Source organism: Procambarus clarkii, chromosome 40 (genome assembly GCF_040958095.1).
Source record: "Procambarus clarkii isolate CNS0578487 chromosome 40, FALCON_Pclarkii_2.0, whole genome shotgun sequence".
Taxonomy (NCBI): Eukaryota; Metazoa; Arthropoda; class Malacostraca; order Decapoda; family Cambaridae; genus Procambarus; species Procambarus clarkii.
The window spans coordinates 39,344,302-39,370,956 of NC_091189.1; the positions used below are offsets into that span (position 1 = coordinate 39,344,302).

Sequence of the window (26,655 nt, forward strand, 5' to 3'; positions counted from 1 at the left end):
TAGAGAATAACTTTCAGGACTTAGAGAATGTCTTTGATGAATGGAAGGTTACTTAGAGAATAACATATCATGACTGAGAATAACTTTTGATAGCTCTTAGAATAACTTGATGTCTTAGAGATTAACTTTAGATGTCTCTGAGAATAACTTTTATGAACGAAGATGTCTGAGATTAACTTTGACGTCTCTTGGAATAACTTTTGTGGACATGAGAATATCTTTGGATAACTCTGAGATTAACTTTGATAGCTCTGGGAATAACTTTTATGATTTTGAGAACATCTTTGATGTCTTGGAGAACAACATTGATGTTTAGAGAACAACTTTGATGACCAAGATTAACTTTAGATGTCTCTGAGAATAACTTTTATAACATAGAAATTAACTTTAGATGTCTCTGAAAATATCTTTGATGACTTCGAGAATAACATTTGATGACTCTGAGAACAAGTTTGATAGCTCTGAGAATAACTTTAGATGTCTCTGAAAATAACTTTGATGAAAGAAGATGTCTTAGATTAACTTTTGATGACTTTGAAAACAAGTTTGATGAATTGGAGAATGTCTTTGAGAACATGAGTAGTATTTTGTTAGCTCAGAGAATAACTTTTTGATGACATAGAGAATAACTTTTATGCCTTAGAGAAGAACATTGATGGCTTAGAGAGAATATCTTTGATGAAAGATGATGTCTTGGATTAACTTTGACGTCTCTTGGAATAACTTTGATGACTGAGAATAACTTTTGATAGCTCTTAGAGAATAACTTTTATGAACGGAGATGTTTGAGATTAACTTTGATAGCTCAGAATAACTTTTGTGGACATGAGAATATCTTTGGATAACTCTGAGATTAACTTTGATGTCTTTGAAACAACTTTGATGTACGAGAGTGAGTTAGAGATTACCTTTGTTAACTCTGAGATTAACTTTGATGAACGAGAAAATACTTTTTGATGACATCGAGAATAATTTGATAGCTCTGAGAATGACTTTTATGCCTCTGAGAATAACTTTGAGGATGCAAGTAAATTTTTGAGTGTTTGAGAGTGTCTTTTGATATCTCGAAGAGTCCCATTGAAGTCTTAAAGGATGTCTTTGATGTCTCAAAGGATGTCTTTGAGTGCAACTTTGATCTCTTTGAGTAAGTCCTTGATGTCTCGAAGAGAGTCTTTGACTATATTTCTTACTTAACGACATATAATTTTAGTTAGGAACAATGACGAATATGACTATTTTAGCGAAGTGAAAGGTTACTTTAGTTAAGAACAGTGTTGGAAAGAGGCTACACATGACTATTTTAAATGAGAGAAGTGATATTTCAGTTAAGAAATGACAAGGAAACATGATGAAGCAACTATTTTTTAGTTGACTGATGAATACTTTAGTTAAGGAAAAAGACAAAACATGACGAGGGAGACTATTTTTGTGCTCCCCAAAGTATAATGTCAGTTAAGAACAGCGATGAAAGATATCTTTGGTTATTTTTTCTTACTTGACAAAACATAATTTAGTTAAGCAAAAAGACAAAACATGATGAACATGGCTTTTTCTGTTGATTGATGGATAATTTTAGTTATGAAATGACAATGAAACATGAAGAACACGGTTATTTTCTGATGACTGGGGAATAAGTTTAGTTAAGAAATGATGAAAGTTATTATTTTTAGTTGATTGACGATGGATAAAAGCTAGTTATGAACAGTTTTGGAAAGTTTCCTTTGACAATTTTTTCTTACTTGATGAAACATAGCGACTGTTAAGAAAGTGCTGAAAGAAGTTTCCTTTGACAATTTTTAGCTAAGAGAAAGGTTGTTTTAGTTAAGAACAGTGTTGAACGAGGCTATTTCTGACTATTTTTAGTTGACTGGATAATAAGTTTAGTTGAGAAATGACGAAAGTGACTATGTTTTTAGTTGATTGGTGAAAGATTTTTTTAGTTAAGGAACGTTAGATAACATGTAAGGGGAAAAACCCAGAGAACATATGGGGAACATGGCAAAGAACACATGTAAGAAAAGTTGATGAATACAGAGAACATGCTGGGAATATGAACTTACAGAGAACATGATAAGGAGAATAGGGAATACAAAGAATGAACAATGGACTTGTGAAGAACATGGAGAATATGACAAAGAATGTAGAAAACATGTAAGTGAAGGTGAAAAACGAAGTGATCTTGTGAGGAACATGAACTTGTAGAGGAACATGAATATTGACAAAGAACACAAAAATATGGAAGTTAGCATGAATATTGAGTATAAAAGTTGTAAAGAGAACATGTGATGAACATGAAAACATAGAAAATATGACTAGAATTTGTAGAGAAAGTAATGAGACTAAGAGAAAGATTACAGAAAAAATGGAGATACTTGTGAAAATATGAACTGAATGGGACTGTGAACATTTGAAGAACATGGAGTGAACACAGAAAACATGGACAAAATGTGAAGAACACAGCTGAATATAGAGAAAATATGCAAATACAGTATGATTATTGAAGGTTTTGATACGTTGGGGATTGATACGTTGGGGATGAGAAGGGTAAAGTAATTACTCTGATAAACAGATAGGCTGGAGAGGGACTTGATCGAATATATTTATGTCTGATGATCTAAGGCTGAGGAAATGGAGCTTTGCTAATGTCCAGATTAATTTTGCTACGTTAGAAAATACGGTGATCTTAAATCTCAGGGTGATTTAGTTGGAAAATAAAGAACTTGCACAAATGAACTAAGCTGGGGCACAAGAGTTGAAACTTGATAACTGAACTGGTTTTTATTTACTATGTCTGAAAATGTAGTTGGGTGTTTAAATCTCAGGGGGATTTGGACTGATAGTAATGAATTTACAGGAGTGAACTTGGACAGAGGACAAGAGCTAGAGTTTTATAATTGTTTTCATCATATTTACTATGTCTGAAATACAGAGGGTAAAAATTTCGGGGAAATTGATGGTTTATTTACAAAGACTTGAGGGTGGAAGAGGGTGGGGGACGAGAGCTGGAGCTCAGTAACTGACTTGATCTTATTTACTAACTTTGAAGTATGTCTGCTTTTAATTTTAGGGAAATTGATGGGTTATTTACAAAGACTTGAGGGTGGAAGAGGGTGGGGGACAAGAGCTGGAGCTCAGTAACTGACTTGATCTTATTTACTACGTCTGAAATATGACTGTTTAAAATTTCAGGGGGATTGGACTGCTAGTAGCAAAAATGTGGTCTCTGTAAAATTTGGGTCTTTAATTGGACTCTGATTAATTTCGATCATGAACTGGACTCTGAATATTTTGGCACAAAGTAGACTCTGGCGAATTTTCGGTATAAACTGGACTCTGATGAATTTCGATCAAGAACTGGACTCTGTCAAATTTTCACAGATTACAGGACACTGATGAAATTTGCTCTCAAAGTAGACTCTGGCGAATTTCTGTTGATAATTGGACTCTGATGAAATATGAGCTTAAAACTGTCTCTGACCAATTTTGCTCTCAAAGTAGACTCTGTTCATTTTTAGGTATAAATTGGACTCTGATGAAATATGAGCTAAATACTGTCTCTGACTAATTTTGCTCTCAAAGTAGACTCTGGTGAATTTCTGTTGATAATTGGACTCTGATGAAATATGAGCTTAAAACAGTCTCTGACTAATTTTGCTCTCAAAGTAGACTCTGGCGAATTTGAGCATAAACTGGACTCTGCCGAAAATTGGGTATAAAATGGACTCTGTCAAGTTTTCACAGATTACAGGACACTGATGAATTTTGCTCTCAAAGTAGACTCTGGTGAATTTCTGTTGATAATTGGACTCTGATGAAATATGAGCTTAAAACAGTCTCTGACTAATTTTGCTCTCAAAGTAGACTCTGGCGAATTTGAGCATAAACTGGACTCTGCCGAAAATTGGGTATAAAATGGACTCTGTCAAGTTTTCACAGATTACAGGCGAAATAGCCGTAAATGGATATAAAACTAAATGTTATGGATAAGTTGTCTGTTTTCCTTAACAAAACATCTAAGACAATATTCTCTGAAAATGGTCCTTTTACAAATTCGGTCATAAACATATAAATAAACTTCTATGATTATTTGAAACTCTGAAAATAGTTGTAAGGAAATAGGAGGAGGAGAGAGAGAGAGAGGAGGGACGGTCGAGATATTATGGAGAAGATAAGATATGATAAGAGCCGACTGGCTGGCCGGGCGTAAAGTAAATAAAGGTGACGCGAGAGATTGAGAGGTAAGGGGGGAGGGAGGGGGGTGTGATGTACGAAACCCTGAAAACCATGACTTACACAGGTGATTTTCTAAATTTACATGAATAACTAAGGCTTACATAGACGATTTTTCTAAGTTGAAAACATGTAAAATATGTCCGTAGAGTTCTCCTGGAAACCCTAAAGCGCTACATACGTTACTTGAATTTGTCCCATAAGGCTTTAACAAACTTCTAAGTCTCGGAAATTATTTTTCTCATAAGAACTTTAACAAACTCGTATGACATTATTTTTCATTATAAGAATTCCCTAATTCCAAATCTGTGACTCCCCAAATTCACCTGAAAACCCTAAAGCGCTACACGGGATTTTGCAAATTCACCTGAAAACCCCCAAGCGCTACACGGGATTTTTTCCCCCAGAAAAAAAAATCCTCTGTGGCGCTTACATTCCACAGGGGTCCTCGGCCAGAAAAAAAAAATCGTCTGTGGCACTTACACCCTACTACTGGGCTGACACCACACCCCCGGGGCTGACTCCATACCCCCGGAGCTAACACCACACCCCCGGGGCTGACACCACACCCCCGGAGCTGACACCACATCCCCGGGGCTGACACCACACCCCCAGGGCTTACTCCACACCACCGGGGCTGACACCACACCCCCGGTGCTGACACCACACCCCCGGGGCTGACACCCCCCAGGGCTGACACCACACCCCCGGGGCTGACACCACACCCTTCACACCCCCGGGGCTGACACCACAACCTCCACACCCCAGAGGCTGACACCACACCCTCCACACCCCCGAGGATGACACCACACCCTCCATACCCCCGGGGCTGACACCACACCCCCGGGGCTGACACCCCCCCAGGGCTGACACCACTCCCCCGGGGCTGACACCACACCCCCGGGGCTGACACCACACCCCGGGGGCTGACACTACACCCCCGGGGCTGACACCACACCCCCGGGGCTGACACCACACCCCTGGGGCTGACACCACACCCCCGGTGCTGACACTACACCCTCCACACTCCCGGGGCTGACACCACACCCTCCACACCCCCGGGGCTGACACCACACCCTCCACACCCCCAGCGCTGACACCACACCCTCCACACCCCCAGCGCTGACACCACACCCTCCACACCCCCAGCGCTGACACCACACCCTCCACACCCCCAGCGCTGACACCACACCCTCCACACCCCCGGGGCTGACACCACACCCTCCACACCCCCAGCGCTGACACCACACCCTCCACACCCCCAGCGCTGACACCACACCCTCCACACCCCCGGGGCTGACACCACACCCTCCACACCCCCGGGGCTGACACCACACCCTCCACACCCCCGGGGCTGACACCACACCCTCCACACCCCCGGGGCTGACACCACACCCTCCACACCCCCGGGGCTGACACCACACCCTCCACACCCCCAGCGCTGACACCACACCCTCCACACCCCCGGGGCTGACACCACACCCTAGACACCCCCAGCGCTGACACCACACCCTCCACACCCCTGGGGCTGACACCACACCCTCCACACCCCCGGGGCTGACACCACACCCTCCACACCCCCGGGGCTGACACCACACCCTCCACACCCCCGGGGCTGACACCACACCCTCCACACCCCCAGCGCTGACACCACACCCTCCACACCCCCGGGGCTGACACCACACCCTCCACACCCCCGGGGCTGACACCACACCCTCCACACCCCCGGGGCTGACACCACACCCTCCACACCCCCGGGGCTGACACCACACCCTCCACACCCCCAGCGCTGACACCACACCCTCCACACCCCCGGGGCTGACACCACACCCTCCACACCCCCAGCGCTGACACCACACCCTCCACACCCCCGGGGCTGACACCACACCCTAGACACCCCCAGCGCTGTCACCACACCCTCCACACCCCTGGGGCTGACACCACACCCTCCACACCCCCGGGGCTGACACCACACCCTCCACACCCCCAGCGCTGACACCACACCCTCCACACCCCCAGCGCTGACACCACACCCTCCACACCCCCGGGGCTGACACCACACCCTCCACACCCCCAGCGCTGACACCACCCCCTTCTCACCCCCGGGGCTGACACCACACCCTCCACACCCCCAGCGCTGACACCACACCCGCCACACCCCCAGCGCTGACACCACACCCTCCACACCCCTAGCGCTGACACCACACCCTCCACACCCACAGCGCTGACACCACACCCTCCACACCCCCGGGGCTGACACCACACCCTCCACACCCCCGGTTCTGACACCACACTATCCACACCCCTGGGGCTGACACCACACCCTCCACACCCCCAGCGCTGACACCACACCCTCCACACCCCCGGGGCTGACACCACACCCTCCACACCCCCGGGGCTGACACCACACCCTCCACACCCCCGGGGCTGACACCACACCCTCCACACCCCCGGGGCTGACACCACACCCTCCACACCCCCGGGGCTGACACCACACCCTCCACACCCCCAGCGCTGACACCACACCCTCCACACCCCCGGGGCTGACACCACACCCTAGACACCCCCAGCGCTGACACCACACCCTCCACACCCCTGGGGCTGACACCACACCCTCCACACCCCCGGGGCTGACACCACACCCTCCACACCCCCAGCGCTGACACCACACCCTCCACACCCCCAGCGCTGACACCACACCCTCCACACCCCCGGGGCTGACACCACACCCTCCACACCCCCAGCGCTGACACCACCCCCTTCTCACCCCCGGGGTTGACACCACACCCTCCACACCCCCAGCGCTGACACCACACCCTCCACACCCCCAGCGCTGACACCACACCCTCCACACCCCCAGCGCTGACACCACACCCTCCACACCCCCAGCGCTGACACCACACCCTCCACACCCCCGGGGCTGACACCACACCCTCCACACCCCCAGCGCTGACACCACCCCCTCCACACCCCCGGGGCTGACACCACACCCTCCACACCCCCGGGGCTGACACCACACCCTCCACACCCCCGGGGCTGACACCACACCCTCCACACCCCCAGCGCTGACACCACACCCTCCACACCCCCAGCGCTGACACCACACCCTCCACACCCCCGGGGCTGACACCACACCCTCCACACCCCCAGCGCTGACACCACACCCTCCACACCCCCGGGGCTGACACCACACCCTCCACACCCCCGGTTCTGACACCACACCCTCCACACCCCTGGGGCTGACACCACACCCTCCACACCCCCAGCGCTGTCACCACACCCTCCACACCCCCGGGGCTGACACCACACCCTCCACACCCCCGGGGCTGACACCACACCCTCCACACCCCCGGGGCTGACACCACACCCTCCACACCCCCGGGGCTGACACCACACCCTCCACACCCCCGGGGCTGACACCACACCCTCCACACCCCCGGGGCTGACACCACACCCTCCACACCCCCAGCGCTGACACCACACCCTCCACACCCCCGGGGCTGACACCACACCCTCCACACCCCCAGCGCTGACACCACACCCTCCACACCCCCGGGGCTGACACCACACCCTAGACACCCCCAGCGCTGACACCACACCCTCCACACCCCTGGGGCTGACACCACACCCTCCACACCCCCGGGGCTGACACCACACCCTCCACACCCCCAGCGCTGACACCACACCCTGCACACCCCCAGCGCTGACACCACACCCTCCACACCCCCGGGGCTGACACCACACCCTCCACACCCCCAGCGCTGACACCACCCCCTTCTCACCCCCGGGGCTGACACCACACCCTCCACACCCCCAGCGCTGACACCACACCCTCCACACCCCCAGCGCTGACACCACACCCTCCACACCCCTAGCGCTGACACCACACCCTCCACACCCACAGCGCTGACACCACACCCTCCACACCCCCGGGGCTGACACCACACCCTCCACACCCCCGGTTCTGACACCACACTATCCACACCCCTGGGGCTGACACCACACCCTCCACACCCCCAGCGCTGACACCACACCCTCCACACCCCCGGGGCTGACACCACACCCTCCACACCCCCGGGGCTGACACCACACCCTCCACACCCCCGGGGCTGACACCACACCCTCCACACCCCCGGGGCTGACACCACACCCTCCACACCCCCGGGGCTGACACCACACCCTCCACACCCCCAGCGCTGACACCACACCCTCCACACCCCCGGGGCTGACACCACACCCTCCACACCCCCAGCGCTGACACCACACCCTAGACACCCCCAGCGCTGACACCACACCCTCCACACCCCTGGGGCTGACACCACACCCTCCACACCCCCGGGGCTGACACCACACCCTCCACACCCCCAGCGCTGACACCACACCCTGCACACCCCCAGCGCTGACACCACACCCTCCACACCCCCGGGGCTGACACCACACCCTCCACACCCCCAGCGCTGACACCACCCCCTTCTCACCCCCGGGGCTGACACCACACCCTCCACACCCCCAGCGCTGACACCACACCCTCCACACCCCCAGCGCTGACACCACACCCTCCACACCCCTAGCGCTGACACCACACCCTCCACACCCACAGCGCTGACACCACACCCTCCACACCCCCGGGGCTGACACCACACCCTCCACACCCCCGGTTCTGACACCACACCCTCCACACCCCTGGGGCTGACACCACACCCTCCACACCCCCAGCGCTGTCACCACACCCTCCACACCCCCGGGGCTGACACCACACCCTCCACACCCCCGGGGCTGACACCACACCCTCCACACCCCCGGGGCTGACACCACACCCTCCACACCCCCGGGGCTGACACCACACCCTCCACACCCCCGGGGCTGACACCACACCCTCCACACCCCCGGGGCTGACACCACACCCTCCACACCCCCAGCGCTGACACCACACCCTCCACACCCCCGGGGCTGACACCACACCCTCCACACCCCCAGCGCTGACACCACACCCTCCACACCCCTGGGGCTGACACCACACCCTAGACACCCCCAGCGCTGACACCACACCCTCCACACCCCTGGGGCTGACACCACACCCTCCACACCCCCGGGGCTGACACCACACCCTCCACACCCCCAGCGCTGACACCACACCCTGCACACCCCCAGCGCTGACACCACACCCTGCACACCCCCAGCGCTGACACCACACCCTCCACACCCCCGGGGCTGACACCACACCCTCCACACCCCCAGCGCTGACACCACCCCCTTCTCACCCCCGGGGCTGACACCACACCCTCCACACCACCAGCGCTGACACCACACCCTCCACACCCCCAGCGCTGACACCACACCCTCCACACCCCTAGCGCTGACACCACACCCTCCACACCCACAGCGCTGACACCACACCCTCCACACCCCCGGGGCTGACACCACACCCTCCACACCCCCGGTTCTGACACCACACTATCCACACCCCTGGGGCTGACACCACACCCTCCACACCCCCAGCGCTGACACCACACCCTCCACACCCCCGGGGCTGACACCACACCCTCCACACCCCCGGGGCTGACACCACACCCTCCACACCCCCGGGGCTGACACCACACCCTCCACACCCCCGGGGCTGACACCACACCCTCCACACCCCCGGGGCTGACACCACACCCTCCACACCCCCAGCGCTGACACCACACCCTCCACACCCCCGGGGCTGACACCACACCCCCAGCGTTGACACCACACCCTCCACACCCCCGGGGCTGACACCACACCCTCCACACCCCCAGCGCTGACACCACACCCCCCACACCCCCAGCGCTGACACCACACCCTCCACACCCCCAGCGCTGACACCACACCCGCCACACCCCCAGCGCTGACACCACACCCTCCACACCCCTAGCGCTGACACCACACCCTCCACACCCACAGCGCTGACACCACACCCTCCACACCCCCGGGGCTGACACCACACCCTCCACACCCCCGGTTCTGACACCACACTATCCACACCCCTGGGGCTGACACCACACCCTCCACACCCCCAGCGCTGACACCACACCCTCCACACCCCCGGGGCTGACACCACACCCTCCACACCCCCGGGGCTGACACCACACCCTCCACACCCCCGGGGCTGACACCACACCCTCCACACCCCCGGGGCTGACACCACACCCTCCACACCCCCGGGGCTGACACCACACCCTCCACACCCCCAGCGCTGACACCACACCCTCCACACCCCCGGGGCTGACACCACACCCTCCACACCCCCAGCGCTGACACCACACCCTCCACACCCCCGGGGCTGACACCACACCCTAGACACCCCCAGCGCTGACACCACACCCTCCACACCCCTGGGGCTGACACCACACCCTCCACACCCCCGGGGCTGACACCACACCCTCCTCACCCCCAGCGCTGACACCACACCCTGCACACCCCCAGCGCTGACACCACACCCTCCACACCCCTGGGGCTGACACCACACCCTCCACACCCCCGGGGCTGACACCACACCCTCCACACCCCCGGGGCTGACACCACACCCTCCACACCCCCGGGGCTGACACCACACCCTCCACACCCCCGGGGCTGACACCACACCCTCCACACCCCCGGGGCTGACACCACACCCTCCACACCCCCAGCGCTGACACCACACCCTCCACACCCCCGGGGCTGACACCACACCCCCAGCGTTGACACCACACCCTCCACACCCCCGGGGCTGACACCACACCCTCCACACCCCCAGCGCTGACACCACACCCCCCACACCCCCAGCGCTGACACCACACCCTCCACACCCCCAGCGCTGACACCACACCCTCCACACCCCCAGCGCTGACACCACACCCTCCACACCCCCGGGGCTGACACCACACCCTCCACACCCCCAGCGCTGACACCACGCCCTCCACACCCCCGGGGCTGACACCACACCCTCCACACCCCCGGGGCTGACACCACACCCCTCCACACCCCCGGGGCTGACACCACACCCTTCCACACCCCCGGGGCTGACACCGCACCCTCCACACCCCCGGGGCTGACACCACACCCCTCCACACCCCCGGGGCTGACACCACACCCTCCACACCCCCGGGGCTGACACCACACCCTCCACACCCCCGGGGCTGACACCACACCCTCCACACCCCCAGCGCTGACACCACACCCTCCACACCCCCGGGGCTGACACCACACCCTCCACACCCCCGGGGCTGACACCACACCCTCCACACCCCCGGGGCTGACACCACACCCCCAGCGCTGACACCACACCCTCCACACCCCCGGGGCTGACACCACACCCCCAGCGCTGACACCACACCCTCCACACCCCCGGGGCTGACACCACACCCTCCACACCCCCAGCGCTGACACCACACCCTCCACACCCCCAGCGCTGACACCACACCCTCCACACCCCCGGGGCTGACACCACACCCTCCACACCCCCAGCGCTGACACCACACCCTCCACACCCCCAGCGCTGACACCACACCCTCCACACCCCCAGCGCTGACACCACACCCTCCACACCCCCAGCGCTGACACCACACCCTCCACACCCCCAACGCTGACACCACACCCTCCACACCCCCGGGGCTGACACCACACCCTCCACACCCCCAGCGCTGACACCACACCCTCCACACCCCCGGGGCTGACACCACACCCTCCACACCCCCGGGGCTGACACCACACCCTCCACACCCCCGGGGCTGACACCACACCCTCCACACCCCCAGCGCTGACACCACACCCTCCACACCCCCGGGGCTGACACCACACCCTCCACACCCCCAGCGCTGACACCACACCCTCCACACCCCCAGCGCTGACACCACACCCTCCACACCCCCAGCGCTGACACCACACCCTCCACACCCCCAGCGCTGACACCACACCCTCCACACCCCCAGCGCTGACACCACACCCTCCACACCCCCGGGGCTGACACCACACCCTCCACACCCCCAGCGCTGACACCACACCCTCCACACCCCCGGGGCTGACACCACACCCTCCACACCCCCGGGGCTGACACCACACCCTCCACACCCCCGGGGCTGACACCACACCCTCCACACCCCCAGCGCTGACACCACACCCTCCACACCCCCGGGGCTGACACCACACCCTCCACACCCCCAGCGCTGACACCACACCCTCCACACCCCCGGGGCTGACACCACACCCTCCACACCCCCAGCGCTGACACCACACCCTCCACACCCCCGGGGCTGACACCACACCCTCCACACCCCCAGCGCTGACACCACACCCTCCACACCCCCGGGGCTGACACCACACCCTCCACACCCCCGGGGCTGACACCACACCCTCCACACCCCCAGCGCTGACACCACACCCTCCACACCCCCGGGGCTGACACCACACCCTCCACACCCCCAGCGCTGACACCACACCCTCCACACCCCCGGGGCTGACACCACACCCTCCACACCCCCGGGGCTCATTACGGGGGCCTGGTAGCCTGGAGGATAGCGCGCATGACTCGTAATTTTGAAATTGAAATTGAAATTGAAATAAGTTTATTGAGGTAAAATACACACAAAGGGATGAGGTAGCTCAAGCTATTCTCACCCCATTCAGTACAACGTGTTAATATATACATAGACACACATCACAAATAAACACATTACCAAACATTCTGAGAGGTAAACATATACATTTCCTCCTTCACAAGTAGTATGGTATCAGACGTACACACAAATACTTTTATGACCGAGGTATACTGTATAGACATTTTGCAAGACACCTGCAGATAATTCAACAAAATATTACAATCTTGGTGCAAAATTCTTATATCTCTCAAGAATATCATCAACCTTTCCGTTGTGACACATCCAGGCTATTTGTTCTGGAACAGTCCTTATCTCAGTGTTTCTATATACATTAATCAACTCGTAATTTCTGTGGCGCGGGTTCAATTCCCGCACGAGGCAGAAACAAATGGGCAAAGTTTTTCGCCCTGAATACCCCTGTTACCTAGCAGTAAATACGTACCTGGGAGTTAGTCAGCTGTCACGGGCTGCTTCCTGGGGTGTGTGTGGTGGAAAAAAAATTAGTTAGTAAACAGTTGATAATGAGAACTGAGAGGCAGGCCGAAAGAACAAAGCTCAACCCCCTCAAACACAACTAGGTGAATACACCCTCCACACCCCCGGGGCTGACACCACACCCACGGCGCTGACACACACCCACGGGGCTGACACCACACCCACGGGGCTGACACCACACCCACGGGGCTGACACCACACCCACGGGGCTGACACCACACCCACGGGGCTGACACCACACCCACGGGGCTGACACCACACCCACGGGGCTGACACACACCCACGGGGCTGACACACACCCACGGGGCTGACACCACACCCACGGGGCTGACACACACCCATGGGGCTGACACCACACCCACGGGGCTGACACACACCCACGGGGCTGACACCACACCCACGGGGCTGACACCACACCTCCTCACCCACGGGGCTGACACACACCCACGGGGCTGACACCACACCCACGGGGCTGACACCACACCTCCTCACCCACGGGGCTGACACCACACCTCACCCACGGGGCTGACACCACACCTCCTCACCCACGGGGCTGACACACACCCACGGGGCTGACACCACACCCACGGGGCTGACACCACACCCACGGGGCTGACACCACACCCACGGGGCTGACACCACACCCACGGGGCTGACACCACACCCACGGGGCTGACACCACACCTCCTCACCCACGGGACTGACACCACACCTCCTCACCCACGGGGCTGACACACACCCACGGGGCTGACATCACACCCACGGGGCTGACACCACACCCACAAGGCTAACACCAAACCCACGGGGCTGACACCACACCTCCTCACCCACGGGGCTGACACCACACCTCCTCACCCACGGGGCTGACACACACCCACGGGGCTGACACACACCCACGGGGCTGACACCACACCCACGGGGCTGACACCACACCTCCTCACCCACGGGGCTGACACCCTCGGCTATAGACAGGGACAACCACACTGACACCACCCTCCTGTTGACCACAACCACACTGACACCACCCTCCTGTTGACCACAACACAACCACACTGACACCACCCTCCTGTTGACCACAACCACACTCACACCACCCTCCTGTTGACCACAACACAACCACACTGACACCACCCTCCTGTTGACCACAACCACACTGACACCACCCTCCTGTTGACCACAACCACACTGACACCACCCTCCTGTTGACCACAACACAACCACACTGACACCACCCTCCTGTTGACCACAACCACACTCACACCACCCTCCTGTTGACCACAACACAACCACAATGACACCACCCTCCTGTTGACCACAACCACACTGACACCACCCTCCTGTTGACCACAACCACACTCACACCACCCTCCTGTTGACCACAACACAACCACACTGACACCACCCTCCTGTTGACCACAACACAACCACAATGACACCACCCTCCTGTTGACCACAACCACACTGACACCACCCTCCTGTTGACCACAACCACACTGACACCACCCTCCTGTTGACCACAACACAACCACACTCACACCACCCTCCTGTTGACCACAACACAACCACACTGACACCACCCTCCTGTTGACCACAACACAACCACAATGACACCACCCTCCTGTTGACCACAACACAACCACACTGACACCACCCTCCTGTTGACCACAACCACACTGACACCACCCTCCTGTTGACCACAACCACACTCACACCACCCTCCTGTTGACCACAACACAACCACACTGACACCACCCTCCTGTTGACCACAACACAACCACAATGACACCACCCTCCTGTTGACCACAACCACACTGACACCACCCTCCTGTTGACCACAACCACACTGACACCACCCTCCTGTTGACCACAACACAACCACACTGACACCACCCTCCTGTTGACCACAACCACACTGACACCACCCTCCTGTTGACCACAACCACACTGACACCACCCTCCTGTTGACCACAACACAACCACAATGACACCACCCTCCTGTTGACCACAACCACACTGACACCACCCTCCTGTTGACCACAACCACACTGACACCACCCTCCTGTTGACCACAACACAACCACACTGACACCACCCTCCTGTTGACCACAACCACACTGACACCACCCTCCTGTTGACCACAACACAACCACAATGACACCACCCTCCTGTTGACCACAACCACACTGACACCACCCTCCTGTTGACCACAACCACACTGACACCACCCTCCTGTTGACCACAACACAACCACACTGACACCACCCTCCTGTTGACCACAACCACACTGACACCACCCTCCTGTTGACCACAACACAACCACACTGACACCACCCTCCTGTTGACCACAACCACACTGACACCACCCTCCTGTTGACCACAACACAACCACACTGACACCACCCTCCTGTTGACCACAACCACACTGACACCACCCTCCTGTTGACCACAACACAACCACAATGACACCACCCTCCTGTTGACCACAACCACACTGACACCACCCTCCTGTTGACCACAACCACACTGACACCACCCTCCTGTTGACCACAACACAACCACACTGACACCACCCTCCTGTTGACCACAACACAACCACACTGACACCACCCTCCTGTTGACCACAACACAACCACACTGACACCACCCTCCTGTTGACCACAACACAACCACACTGACACCACCCTCCTGTTGACCACAACACAACCACACTGACACCACCCTCCTGTTGACCACAACACAACCACACTGACACCACCCTCCTGTTGACCACAACACAACCACACTGACACCACCCTCCTGTTGACCACAACACAACCACACTGACACCACCCTCCTGTTGACCACAACACAACCACACTGACACCACCCTCCTGTTGACCACAACACAACCACACTGACACCACCCTCCTGTTGACCACAACACAACCACACTGACACCACCCTCCTGTTGACCACAACACAACCACACTCACTAACGGCAAAAGAAAAAACCAGTTGGTGGATGGCACCCCCGACGCTCTGGCACTCCGGCTGACAGAGCACATAAACCACAGTCTCCCAGGACACAGCCCCCGTCCACACCCAGGTAGCCAACACGTACTATTGGCACGCCAAGGTCACCAGACGCATCCATAACCCAAACCCCCAAAATGGCTTCCCTACCCATCATGAATTGTAACGCCAAAAGCATTAATACCTCCCTCACACGACGTAAACAGTTCCTTAACTCATCAAAAACGGACCTAGCTTTCGTAACCGAATCCTGGCTCACTCTCAAACATAGTGATGCCATTATTAGTCTGCTTAATATAATCTACACAGTCCTTGACACAAATGACTTCCCAACTGGCCTCTTCATTGACCTGAGAAAGGCCTTTGATACAGTAAGCCATAACTACCTCTTACTTAAACTTCACCACTATGGTATCCGAGGCCTTCCTCTGGACTATATTCGTTCCTATCTCAGTGACAGACACCAATATGTAGCCATCAATAACATACCACCCTCATCTACTCTGACCCCAACCCCTATACATTAAATAATATTGTAAACAATGAATTAAAAAAAAATTCTTATGGATGTGAACCAACAAACTCACAATAAACATTAAAAATATTTACCACATTTTATATGGTAGTAAATCATCAAATCAAATTCAACTTTAGATAGACAATATTAACATTACCAATAAAAATAAGGGAAAGGTCCTTGGCCTATACCTAGACAAGAGACTCAACTTCAGCACCCACTCATAGCCAAAAAAGTCTCAAAAACAGTCGTTATACTTTCTAAAATCATATATTATGTTCCCCAGTCTGTTCTCCTCTCATTATATTACGCACTAATCTATCCCTATCTTACATACAGTATCTGTGCATGGGGTTCAACCACTGTAAATTACCTCAAGCCCATCATCACTCAGCCAAATCTACTATCAGAACTATTACAAACACTCCCTTCAGACAACACACAGCCCCTCTAAGTTCCTTAACCTGCTAAACATACACTCACTCCACACATTCTCATGTGCCATTTAGGAGTACAAACTTTGCTCCTAAATGCTAATCTCGATCGGAAACTTTTCCTCGCTAGGTGTAATGAAACCCATGATAACCACACAAGAAAAATATCTCTTTGATATCCCCAGAATCAAACTAAATCTGTGCAAACACTCCATGCAAATAAAAGAACACAGTCTTTGGAACTCCCTGACGAAATAAAAAAAAAAGTTCAACTTATGCCTAATTGAAAAGTAAAACCAAAAAGTAGCTAACTTCATCCTCATAGTTTCCTATCTTGTGCTTCAAACTCACACTGTATCTTGTGCTACCCACTCCCCCAATAAGCGGCCTTTTTTATCTTGGGATTCGTAGACCTGAGGTTACTGGTTCGATCCTCGGTGAAGGCGGAAACAAATGGGCGGAGTTTCTTCTACTCTGATGCCCCTGTTACCTAGCCGTTAATAGGTACCTGGGAATTAGACGGCTGCCACGGGCTGCTTCCTGAGGATGTGTGTGTAACAAAAAGGAGCTCTGGTCGATTCGAGGACCGGGCCGCGGGAACGCTAAGCCCCGAAATCATCTCAAGATAACCTCAAAAATATTAGTACTTGTTTTGTTGTTGTTTTAGATTCAGCTGCTAGGAACACAAGTTGCAAGAAGCATGGTCTATGGTGAGCCCGTAGTGGACTTCCAGTGTAGTCATCTCTCTCAATTTATATTGTAGTTATTTGTTGATATAAAACCTTACGATGTACCTTTTTACCTTACCTGATATGTTAGAGTAAGGACCCGCCCGAAACGTCATGCGTCAGTTAGACTACGGGATCACCATAGCCCGTGCTACTTGCAACTTTTTGTTTCGAATAGCTGAATCTTAAACAACAAACAACAACAAGAACAGTACTATGCGTGTTAGTGGGTGTGCATGACTGAACAATTACCACTCATGTGTAATCTCACCAACCCATTGTACCTTCTTATCAATAAATTATTGTAATAATCCTATTCCCGACAACTTTCATATAGAGAGACTGGAGAGACCCAACCGTACAGGGGGAGGTGTTCTCCTCTTAACACGCAGTAATATCACGTGTAAACCTCTAACACTTACTCATTTTCTGAACGGTAAACTAGAAACATAAGCATGAATAGTACACACATATCCTTTCTGTGTATATACAACCTTGGTGGCACAATAAACTTAAAAAAACTGAATTTTTATCTTAACCAATTACGTCACCCGCTCATTGTTACAGGTGATCTCAATGGTAACTACCCCATATGGAGTAGAGGTGCCCAGAACACTGGAGGCACACATCTATATAACTACTAAGACACTACACCATATATTCTTCCTTCGCCGCCCTACCTTGCAACCTACTTTAACTACAGAACCAATTATGAAGCCTCACTGGACATCTGCTTTGGCTTGGCGCACTTTCAACATGAACGGTCCGTTTTATACTGGACCACATATTGGTAGTGACCACAAACCCCTCATTATAAACTTTACTAACTTTCAGCCACCAACCCACCCCCTAACGCTCCCCAAGTGGAACATTAACTAGATAAACATGAATAGGCTGATGTTGTCCGACTCCCAGATACAGACGATGTTTACCCTAACACGCGACTGTCTACAGTCACCTCGGCCATCAATTCTGCAGCCACCCAAATATTCAAGAAAACCTCAGGACACAGATCCAACAAACCACTAACACCGTGGTGAAACGTGGACTGTGCACAAACAGTTACTTTACGCCGACAAGACATACAAAAACAAAGACGTCAACTCTTCCTTCAGAGCTAGGTCAATCTGCGGCGAACCACAGCAGAAGCCAAAAACCACACTGTCAGCAAAGCGAGCATCATGGGCAAAATTTTGTGATAGCCTCACACCCACCACGCCACATTCAAAAGCCTATAGCATTAAAGGTCGCCCAACATTCCCTTCGTTTCCCTGATGATCAACGGTTCACTCTGCCAAACACCTCAGGAGCGTACAAATGTTCTGCTGAATATCTTAAATTGACCCTCTCTACACCCTTCCTTCATATCTAAGAACTCCCCTCAGGGAAGAAATTGATCGTGCCATAACGCTGCCCATGCTCGGCGTAGACAACATTTACACTTTAAGCGCGCTACAATTAGCTTTGATCCACTTACCTATTTGGCAAGGCACCTGGAGAAGATGGATTTCCATTTGATCTTATTAAATATCTTTCATCGACTGCACATAGCGCTCTTCTAAAGTACTACAACTTATTCTGGACTCACGGTAATATCCCCTCACAATAGCAGACTAGTATTATTTGTCCTTGCCTCAAACCAGGAAAAGACCCATCCCAACCTGCGTCATCCAGACCTATCTCCTTACCATCCTGTCTCAGTAAACACTAGTACATACTCGCCTCCAATGGTACCTTAAGCATAATAATATTATACAGTCATTTCAAACTGGATTTCGACCGCAATGCTCCACACTTAATTAACTACTCTGCCTTGATCATGCACCTCTCTTAGAAGCAGTAAATTTTACATTGTTCTCTACTTAGACCTTAAAGGAACTTTTGATAGCATTCCTCATACTTGCCTCTTGGCAAAGCCTGCACGTTTAGGTATACAGGGAAGATTATGAATATTACGAACAGGTCCTCCAAAGTATATATACAAGGCGGTTTTTCAGATAGCATTACAATTCGAACAATTTGTCCCACAAGACTCCATTCTAAGCTCAACCCCTTTTTGCTGCATTCTTTGCAGATTTGCCTAACACCCATCCTGTTCACCTCTCGGCGTACGCCGACAACTTAACAATATATTATTCAGACAATGCCTTACCTAATATAGTCTCAACAATGCAAACAGCACTTGACCACTTCATAGATTGGACACAATAATGGGGCCTCCAAGTTAATACTATTAAAACCTGTTCAAGTTAGTACTATTAAAACCTGTTCAAGTTAGTACTATTAAAACCTGTTATCAGATCTTAATAAAAAAAAAGACTTGTTCATCTAAGCACCTCACAATACACAACAATCCCATCCAACACACACGGGAACATAAATACCTTGGCATGCACTTAGACTCGCCCTCATTTACCTGGAAAGCACACATTCAACACCTTAAACAGACGACACAACCCCGACTCGCCATGCTTAAAGGTGGTGCCACTGGCACCACTGGTGTGGTGTTATAGTGGTGTTATGGTGTGTTCCCCAGGTGGTGCCACTGGCACCACCTGGGGAACACACCATAACATTTTGCTCCGTTTCTATACAACCGACATTCGCAGCCAACTATACTATTGTTGTCAGGCTTATGCGTCGGCGGCGCCCACTAACCTACAGAGCCTAGAGGTCATACAAAACAATACCATACGACTTATATGTGGCGCAATGCGTTCCACTTCTATCCTCGGACTTTACGGGGAAACGGGCCTCACAAGCTTAGCCACCAGACGAGACATAATGTGTGCCAACTATCTGTCACTCTGTACCACTGCTCACCCGACGCACCCATACAAAAATTAACCCAACAGTTAGCCCACATAACTCCCGCATCTCAACCAATCACTCGCAACCATTCCTCATACGTGCCACAAATAGCCTCAATATAGACCTAACTTTACTTCAAAACTGTGAAACCCAACTTACTGTTCCCCGCTATTCCACCTTGGCTTTATACAACTCCTAATACAGCAATACAACTCGAAGACAACATTCCAAAGTCTGCACCAAACTCAGCCATAGTCTCAGTCTTTGTCTCAACAATGAAAAATTGCTGCCCAAATACCACAGTGATTTATACAGATGGATCTCGCATCATCATGAACAACGTACCCTCAGTCACTAGCGCTGTATGGATACCGGAATACCATCTCAAGCAGGGATGGCGGTTACCAAACCAACTATCTATTTTCACAGCTGAATTATATGCCTTATATCAAACTTTCCAAATAATCACAACATTACCAGTTGGGATATATACAATCTATAGTGACTCCAAGAGGGCGATTCAAGCAATTACATACCTTTTCAATAACGTGCAAGGAGTTTGCTTACCTATATCTTCAACTTCATGATAATCGATTGAACGGTTGACACCTCTTTATAATGGATCCCAGCGCACTGTGGTATTCTCCATAATGAACTTGTAGATCAACTAGCCAAAGCAATGCACAACACACCTCACATTCTAGTAGTAAGCACCCTTCAGCCTCGGAAGACTATGGAATTGCGCTCTGGTTGTCGAGGCTGGAGTGTCCTCTCCAGGGCGCAAAGCCTGGGTAGGTAGATATGGAGGAGAAGCTGTTATCCATGCAGCAGGTCCCCCTCCCCTCTTCACGTTGCTGAAATTATCCAATGGAAAGGCAATTGCCAATACACATGGTTCCAACACAGTCGCAAGTCGCAGGAGCTGCAAGAACGAGGTCGAAGTCAACAATGAACTGCCTTAGGGGCTCCAACTCCGGATTTTTTTTCGAGGTTGACTCCTGAAGCCTTTCCCAAAAGAGGGGTATGGTCGCAAGGAGGTTTAAAATCAGGATTATCCTTCCCCTAGATGAGCTGTCTTCCTAGGCTATCGAGTCCCATCTACCCGTTGCAACTGGTTTTAAGGCGCCAGAGACACGCCCTCGCCTCTTCTCTTGTCAGTAAAAGCAGTTCTGCCGGACTGCTTTTCAGAGGTCATGGGAGCTCGTCCCCCATTACCATCCCCTGGCTATGACAACTCTTTGGAACCTTCAGAGGGTTGTTCCAAGGGGTTGTCATACGCCTCACATTACCTGTCATCCAATTCATCATGTTGCACATAAAGGAGTCTTCAAAGATACCATCACCCAAGATTTTGTAATGAAATGGAGAACGTCATGCTCACCTTTATACTATGGGTCCAAAAAAAAGAAATGAGAAACTTGGAAACATGTCAGATATAAAAGCAGAGAAATTGATGTAACGATGACCAGATTAAGGCTGGGACACACCACACTGGCAGCACACAGCTCTAAGTACAGAACAGACATCAACGAACTCTGCATCCACTGTCAGGTGCCTGAAACAATCGATCACTACCTCCTTCACTCTTTCCGACATGATAGTGCCAGAGTAAACTTCAAACAACTACTTATCGCACTTAAAATATCTTTTATCATCGAGCATATATTAAGAGGTGACCTCTCCTTACATGAAAAATATCATATAGTCAAAGCACTTGCTAAATATCTCCAGTCGACCAACAAATTGGGTCACATTTGACCCGTGCCACATAAATTTATACCTGACGTCACAAACAGCCAAGCACAGACAACAACTGCCTCGCCGCAGCACCAAGGATCAGCTGACGCCATAAACACAACACACCGCCCTACGGTGCGGCAAGTCTCCCTCTCCAACCCGTCCTCGACTCAAGTCCATTACATCCAGCGGTCGACCCCACAGACGCATTCCTAAATTTTAACATTCTGTTCATTCAAAATGGGAATTTTCTCAAATATAAATTAATATTATACTATATTAGCATATTGTGCATATATAGACATAGGTTAGGTTAGGTTCTGTTGGCTATTATTTGTATTTGTAGTACATTGGTGAAGCATTTACAGCATTGTGGTTCGAACTGTAGCGAGTTAATCTTATACTCGCTCCATTATCTCATCATCTTAATAGCATAACTAATTAGCACTAATTACAGAAGCTACAATCCTTTCCCCAATTACAGGTAATACTCTTCTCATCTTGTTGGAGAGAGCCGAGGTGTAGTCACCATATAAGCAAGCGATATGAGGAATAGCGGACAGTACAATTTCCACAGTCAACAATGTAGCACTCGGCGTGTACAGTTCTAATCGACCCAAGACGCTACAGCTTCGACACAGAGCAGACAGCAGACTACGACCGCATCGAGCTACAACGCTCTCGCTTCCCGAGTTCAGACACTCGCAATTCCCAATCGAGCCGCCACGCTCTCCCACATAGAGCTCCGCAACTCCGGCCTCACTCAGCTCTCTGCTCTGCTCCAAGCTCCGTCTCAACGTCGACGACACTGCTGTATCCGGTTACAGAACAAAAGTCGTCAGTGAAACACTTGTTCCGGAAGTGTTCGAACGAAATCAGTTGTGAGTCATGTGTAAACCGTTTTCCTTTCATAAACAGGGGGTTTGGCGGGTGTATGGAATCACTTTTGGGTCTTTCTTTGGAGGACGGGCTGCTCTAACACACGCCTATGTTTAGTCGCCTCTCCTCTATCTACAGTACGACGCAACAACCCCTTTTGAAAGCTTGTCATTCTCAACATTAACGCGTCTCCCAACATTTGTACTCGTGCAGTCATCGGGAAGATAAACCCTTCATGCAAACTCTACGTACCATCAAGAAGAAAAAGTAGCACGGGCTATGGTGAGCCCGTAGTGGACTTACCTGGCACAGGAGCGGGGCTGTAACTTGAACAATCAGAAGCGCCAAGCCATTACGACTATATAATACTGGGATTTGATCAGGATAAGGATTTGGGATGAGATAGGGGGGGGGAGGGAATGAAGGAATGGTACCCAACCACCTCAGACGGTCGGGGATTGAACGCCGACCTGCATGAAGCGAGACAGTCGCTCTACTGTCCACCCCAAATGGTTGAGATCCCCCGCCAGACAGAATGGGGAAAAGATATGCTTGATCACAAGACAGTAAATGTGAGACCACAGATGAGATTTTCATTGCAAAATACAGTGAAAGAGAAATGATTGTGAACACTGGGTACATTATGTGTCGGAGGACGAGACTCTTTTTGTTGTTTAAAGTCAGCTACTGGGAACAACAAGTTGCAAGTAGCACGGGCTATGGTGAGCCCGTAGTGGACTTACCTGGCACAGGAGTAGGGGTGTATGAGACGTAGTCACAGCGGTACATATACTCCCTCTCCTGACCAAACACCATTAGTGAGCGTGGCCGATGATTCACACTCCGTCTGGAAGCTACACACACATACCTCAGGAGAAAAAGAGTAAGGATTATTGTGCTCGATCCACTGTCTTGCTTACGGAGAACACTCACTTAAATCATTGTAATTACGACTAGCAGTCGTAATTACAGCTAAGTTTAGACTTGTTGAGCTTACAGCGAGGCGCAGCAATTGGTGTTGGGATAGAAAATGAGATATTGAACACTTTATACATAAATTAGTAGACATTAAGTGGTAATATATATATACATATAGATCACCACGAACATCACAAGACCCTCTCACTATAAGATGAAGACAAGTTTCAGTAACTGAGAAAGGAAGACAAAGAGGGAGTGAGGATAAATAAAGATGTAGATGAATAATCAGGGAACTAATGGTGATCATCTTGCAGGTGTAACTGTCCACAAGGCGCCAAGCGGAGTGATGGCGCCTGCCTCCACCAACCCGACGCCTCGCCGCCGCCCACCAGAGGACCCGCCAGGATGAGCCCTCCAGCCTACAGTGTCGCCGCCCCTGTGCTCATCTGCCTGCTCATCTTCGTCTCCTTCCTCATCCTCATCTACACCACGGCTTACCACTTCCGTCTGCAACGTCGTCGCCTGGCGGCTCGAGACAACGCAGACGGGGAGAATGCCGCCCTACCCCCGAGCCACGCCCCAGTCGTCAATACCACGAGTGACGCCCCTCCTCCCTACAGTTCCCTCACACCGCCGTCCTATGAGCAAGCCACGCAGCTGGCACCATCCACGTCTTTTAGAACTGCACCGCCGCCATTAATACCCATAACCCGGACCCAGAGCGACACCGCCATCATGGAGAGAGCGCCTCTCACCTCCCCAGATGGGTCATCAGCGGTCAGCTACGGGTCAGGTCTCACCTTGACCTCCCCGATCTCCCGCTCTGCCAGTGACCTTCCCGCACGACAGTGATATCAGACACCTCAAACAGCAGACCAAACTCTTTGGACGTGTTGATCAGATGAAGCGTGTCCCTGCTGTATATACCCACCTCATAACACCGGCTTCACATAGTTAACTGAGTGTGAACCCATACTATCAGTATCGTTATAGATGGTAACAGTACAAACAAATATACGTATGTATGTTTATATATATATATATATATATGTCGTACCTAATAGCCAGAACGCACTTCTCAGCCTACTATGCAAGGCCCGATTTGCCTAATAAGCCAAGTTTTACTGAATTAATATATTTTCTCTAATTTTTTTCTTATGAAATGATAAAGCTACCCATTTCATTATGTATGAGGTCAATTTTTTTTATTGGAGTTAAAGTTAACGTAGATATATGACCGAACCTACCCAACCCTACCTAACCTAACCTAACCTATCTTTATAGGTTAGGTTAGGTTAGGTAGCCGAAAACGTTAGGTTAGGTTAGGTTAGGTAGGTTAGGTAGTCGAAAAAACATTAATTCATGAAAACTAGGCTTATTAGGCAAATCGGGCCTTGCATAGTAGGCTGAGAAGTGAGTTCTGGCTACTAGGTACGACATATACATATATATATATATATATATATATATATATATATATATATATATATATATATATATATATATATATATATATATATATATATATATATATATATATATATATATATATGTCGTACCTAGTAGCCAGAACTCACTTCTCAGCCTACTATTCAAGGCCCGATTTGCCTAATAAGCCAAGTTTTCCTGAATTAATATATTTACTATAATTTTTTTCTTATGAAATGATAAAGCAACCCTTTTCTCTATGTATGAGGTCAATTTTTTTTTATTGGAGTTAAAATTAACGTAGATATATGACCGAACCTAACCAACTCTACCTAACCTAACCTAACCTATATTTATAGGTAAGGTTAGGTTAGGTAGCCAAAAAAAGCTAGGTTAGGTTAGGTTAGGTAGGTTAGGTAGACGAAAAAACATTAATTCATGAAAACTTGGCTTATTAGGCAAATCGGGCCTTGAATAGTAGGCTGAGAAGTGCGTTCTGGCTATTAGGTACGACATATATATATATATATATATATATATTTTATTGTACCTAGTAGCCAGAACGTCGTACTCGGCCTACTATGCAAGGCCCGATTTGCCTAATAAGCCAAGTTTTCCTGAATTTATATATTTTTCTATTTTTTCTTATGAAATGATAAATCCTATCCATTTCATTATGTATGAGTTAATTTGTTTAAATTTGAGTTAAAACTAACGTTGATATATGACCGAACTTAACCAACCCTATCTAACCTAACCTATCTAAACCTAACCTAAACTAACATAAGTCAGTAATTTATGTTCTTATTATAATATAATATTAATAATTCAAATTCACTAATTGGAAACAATTTATTGAAAATAAA

At 51.2% G+C, this 26,655-nt stretch overlaps 1 protein-coding gene across 2 annotated transcripts in view; it reads left to right on the forward strand.

The window, feature by feature from the left end:
* LOC123757801 (uncharacterized) overlaps nt 1–26,655 on the forward strand; it is a 131,601-nt gene that overhangs the window by 77,160 nt on the left and 27,786 nt on the right. Inside the window, exon 3 of one of the 2 annotated variants that reach the window (XM_069339003.1) lies at nt 24,676–25,702. The exons of the other annotated variant lie outside the window; for it this stretch is intronic. Within the exon in view, the coding sequence (XP_069195104.1) occupies nt 24,676–25,213 (538 nt within the window). The 3' untranslated portion in view covers nt 25,214–25,702. Of the gene's footprint in view, nt 1–24,675; nt 25,703–26,655 lie in introns of those variants that run through there. 2 annotated transcript variants of the gene reach the window in all.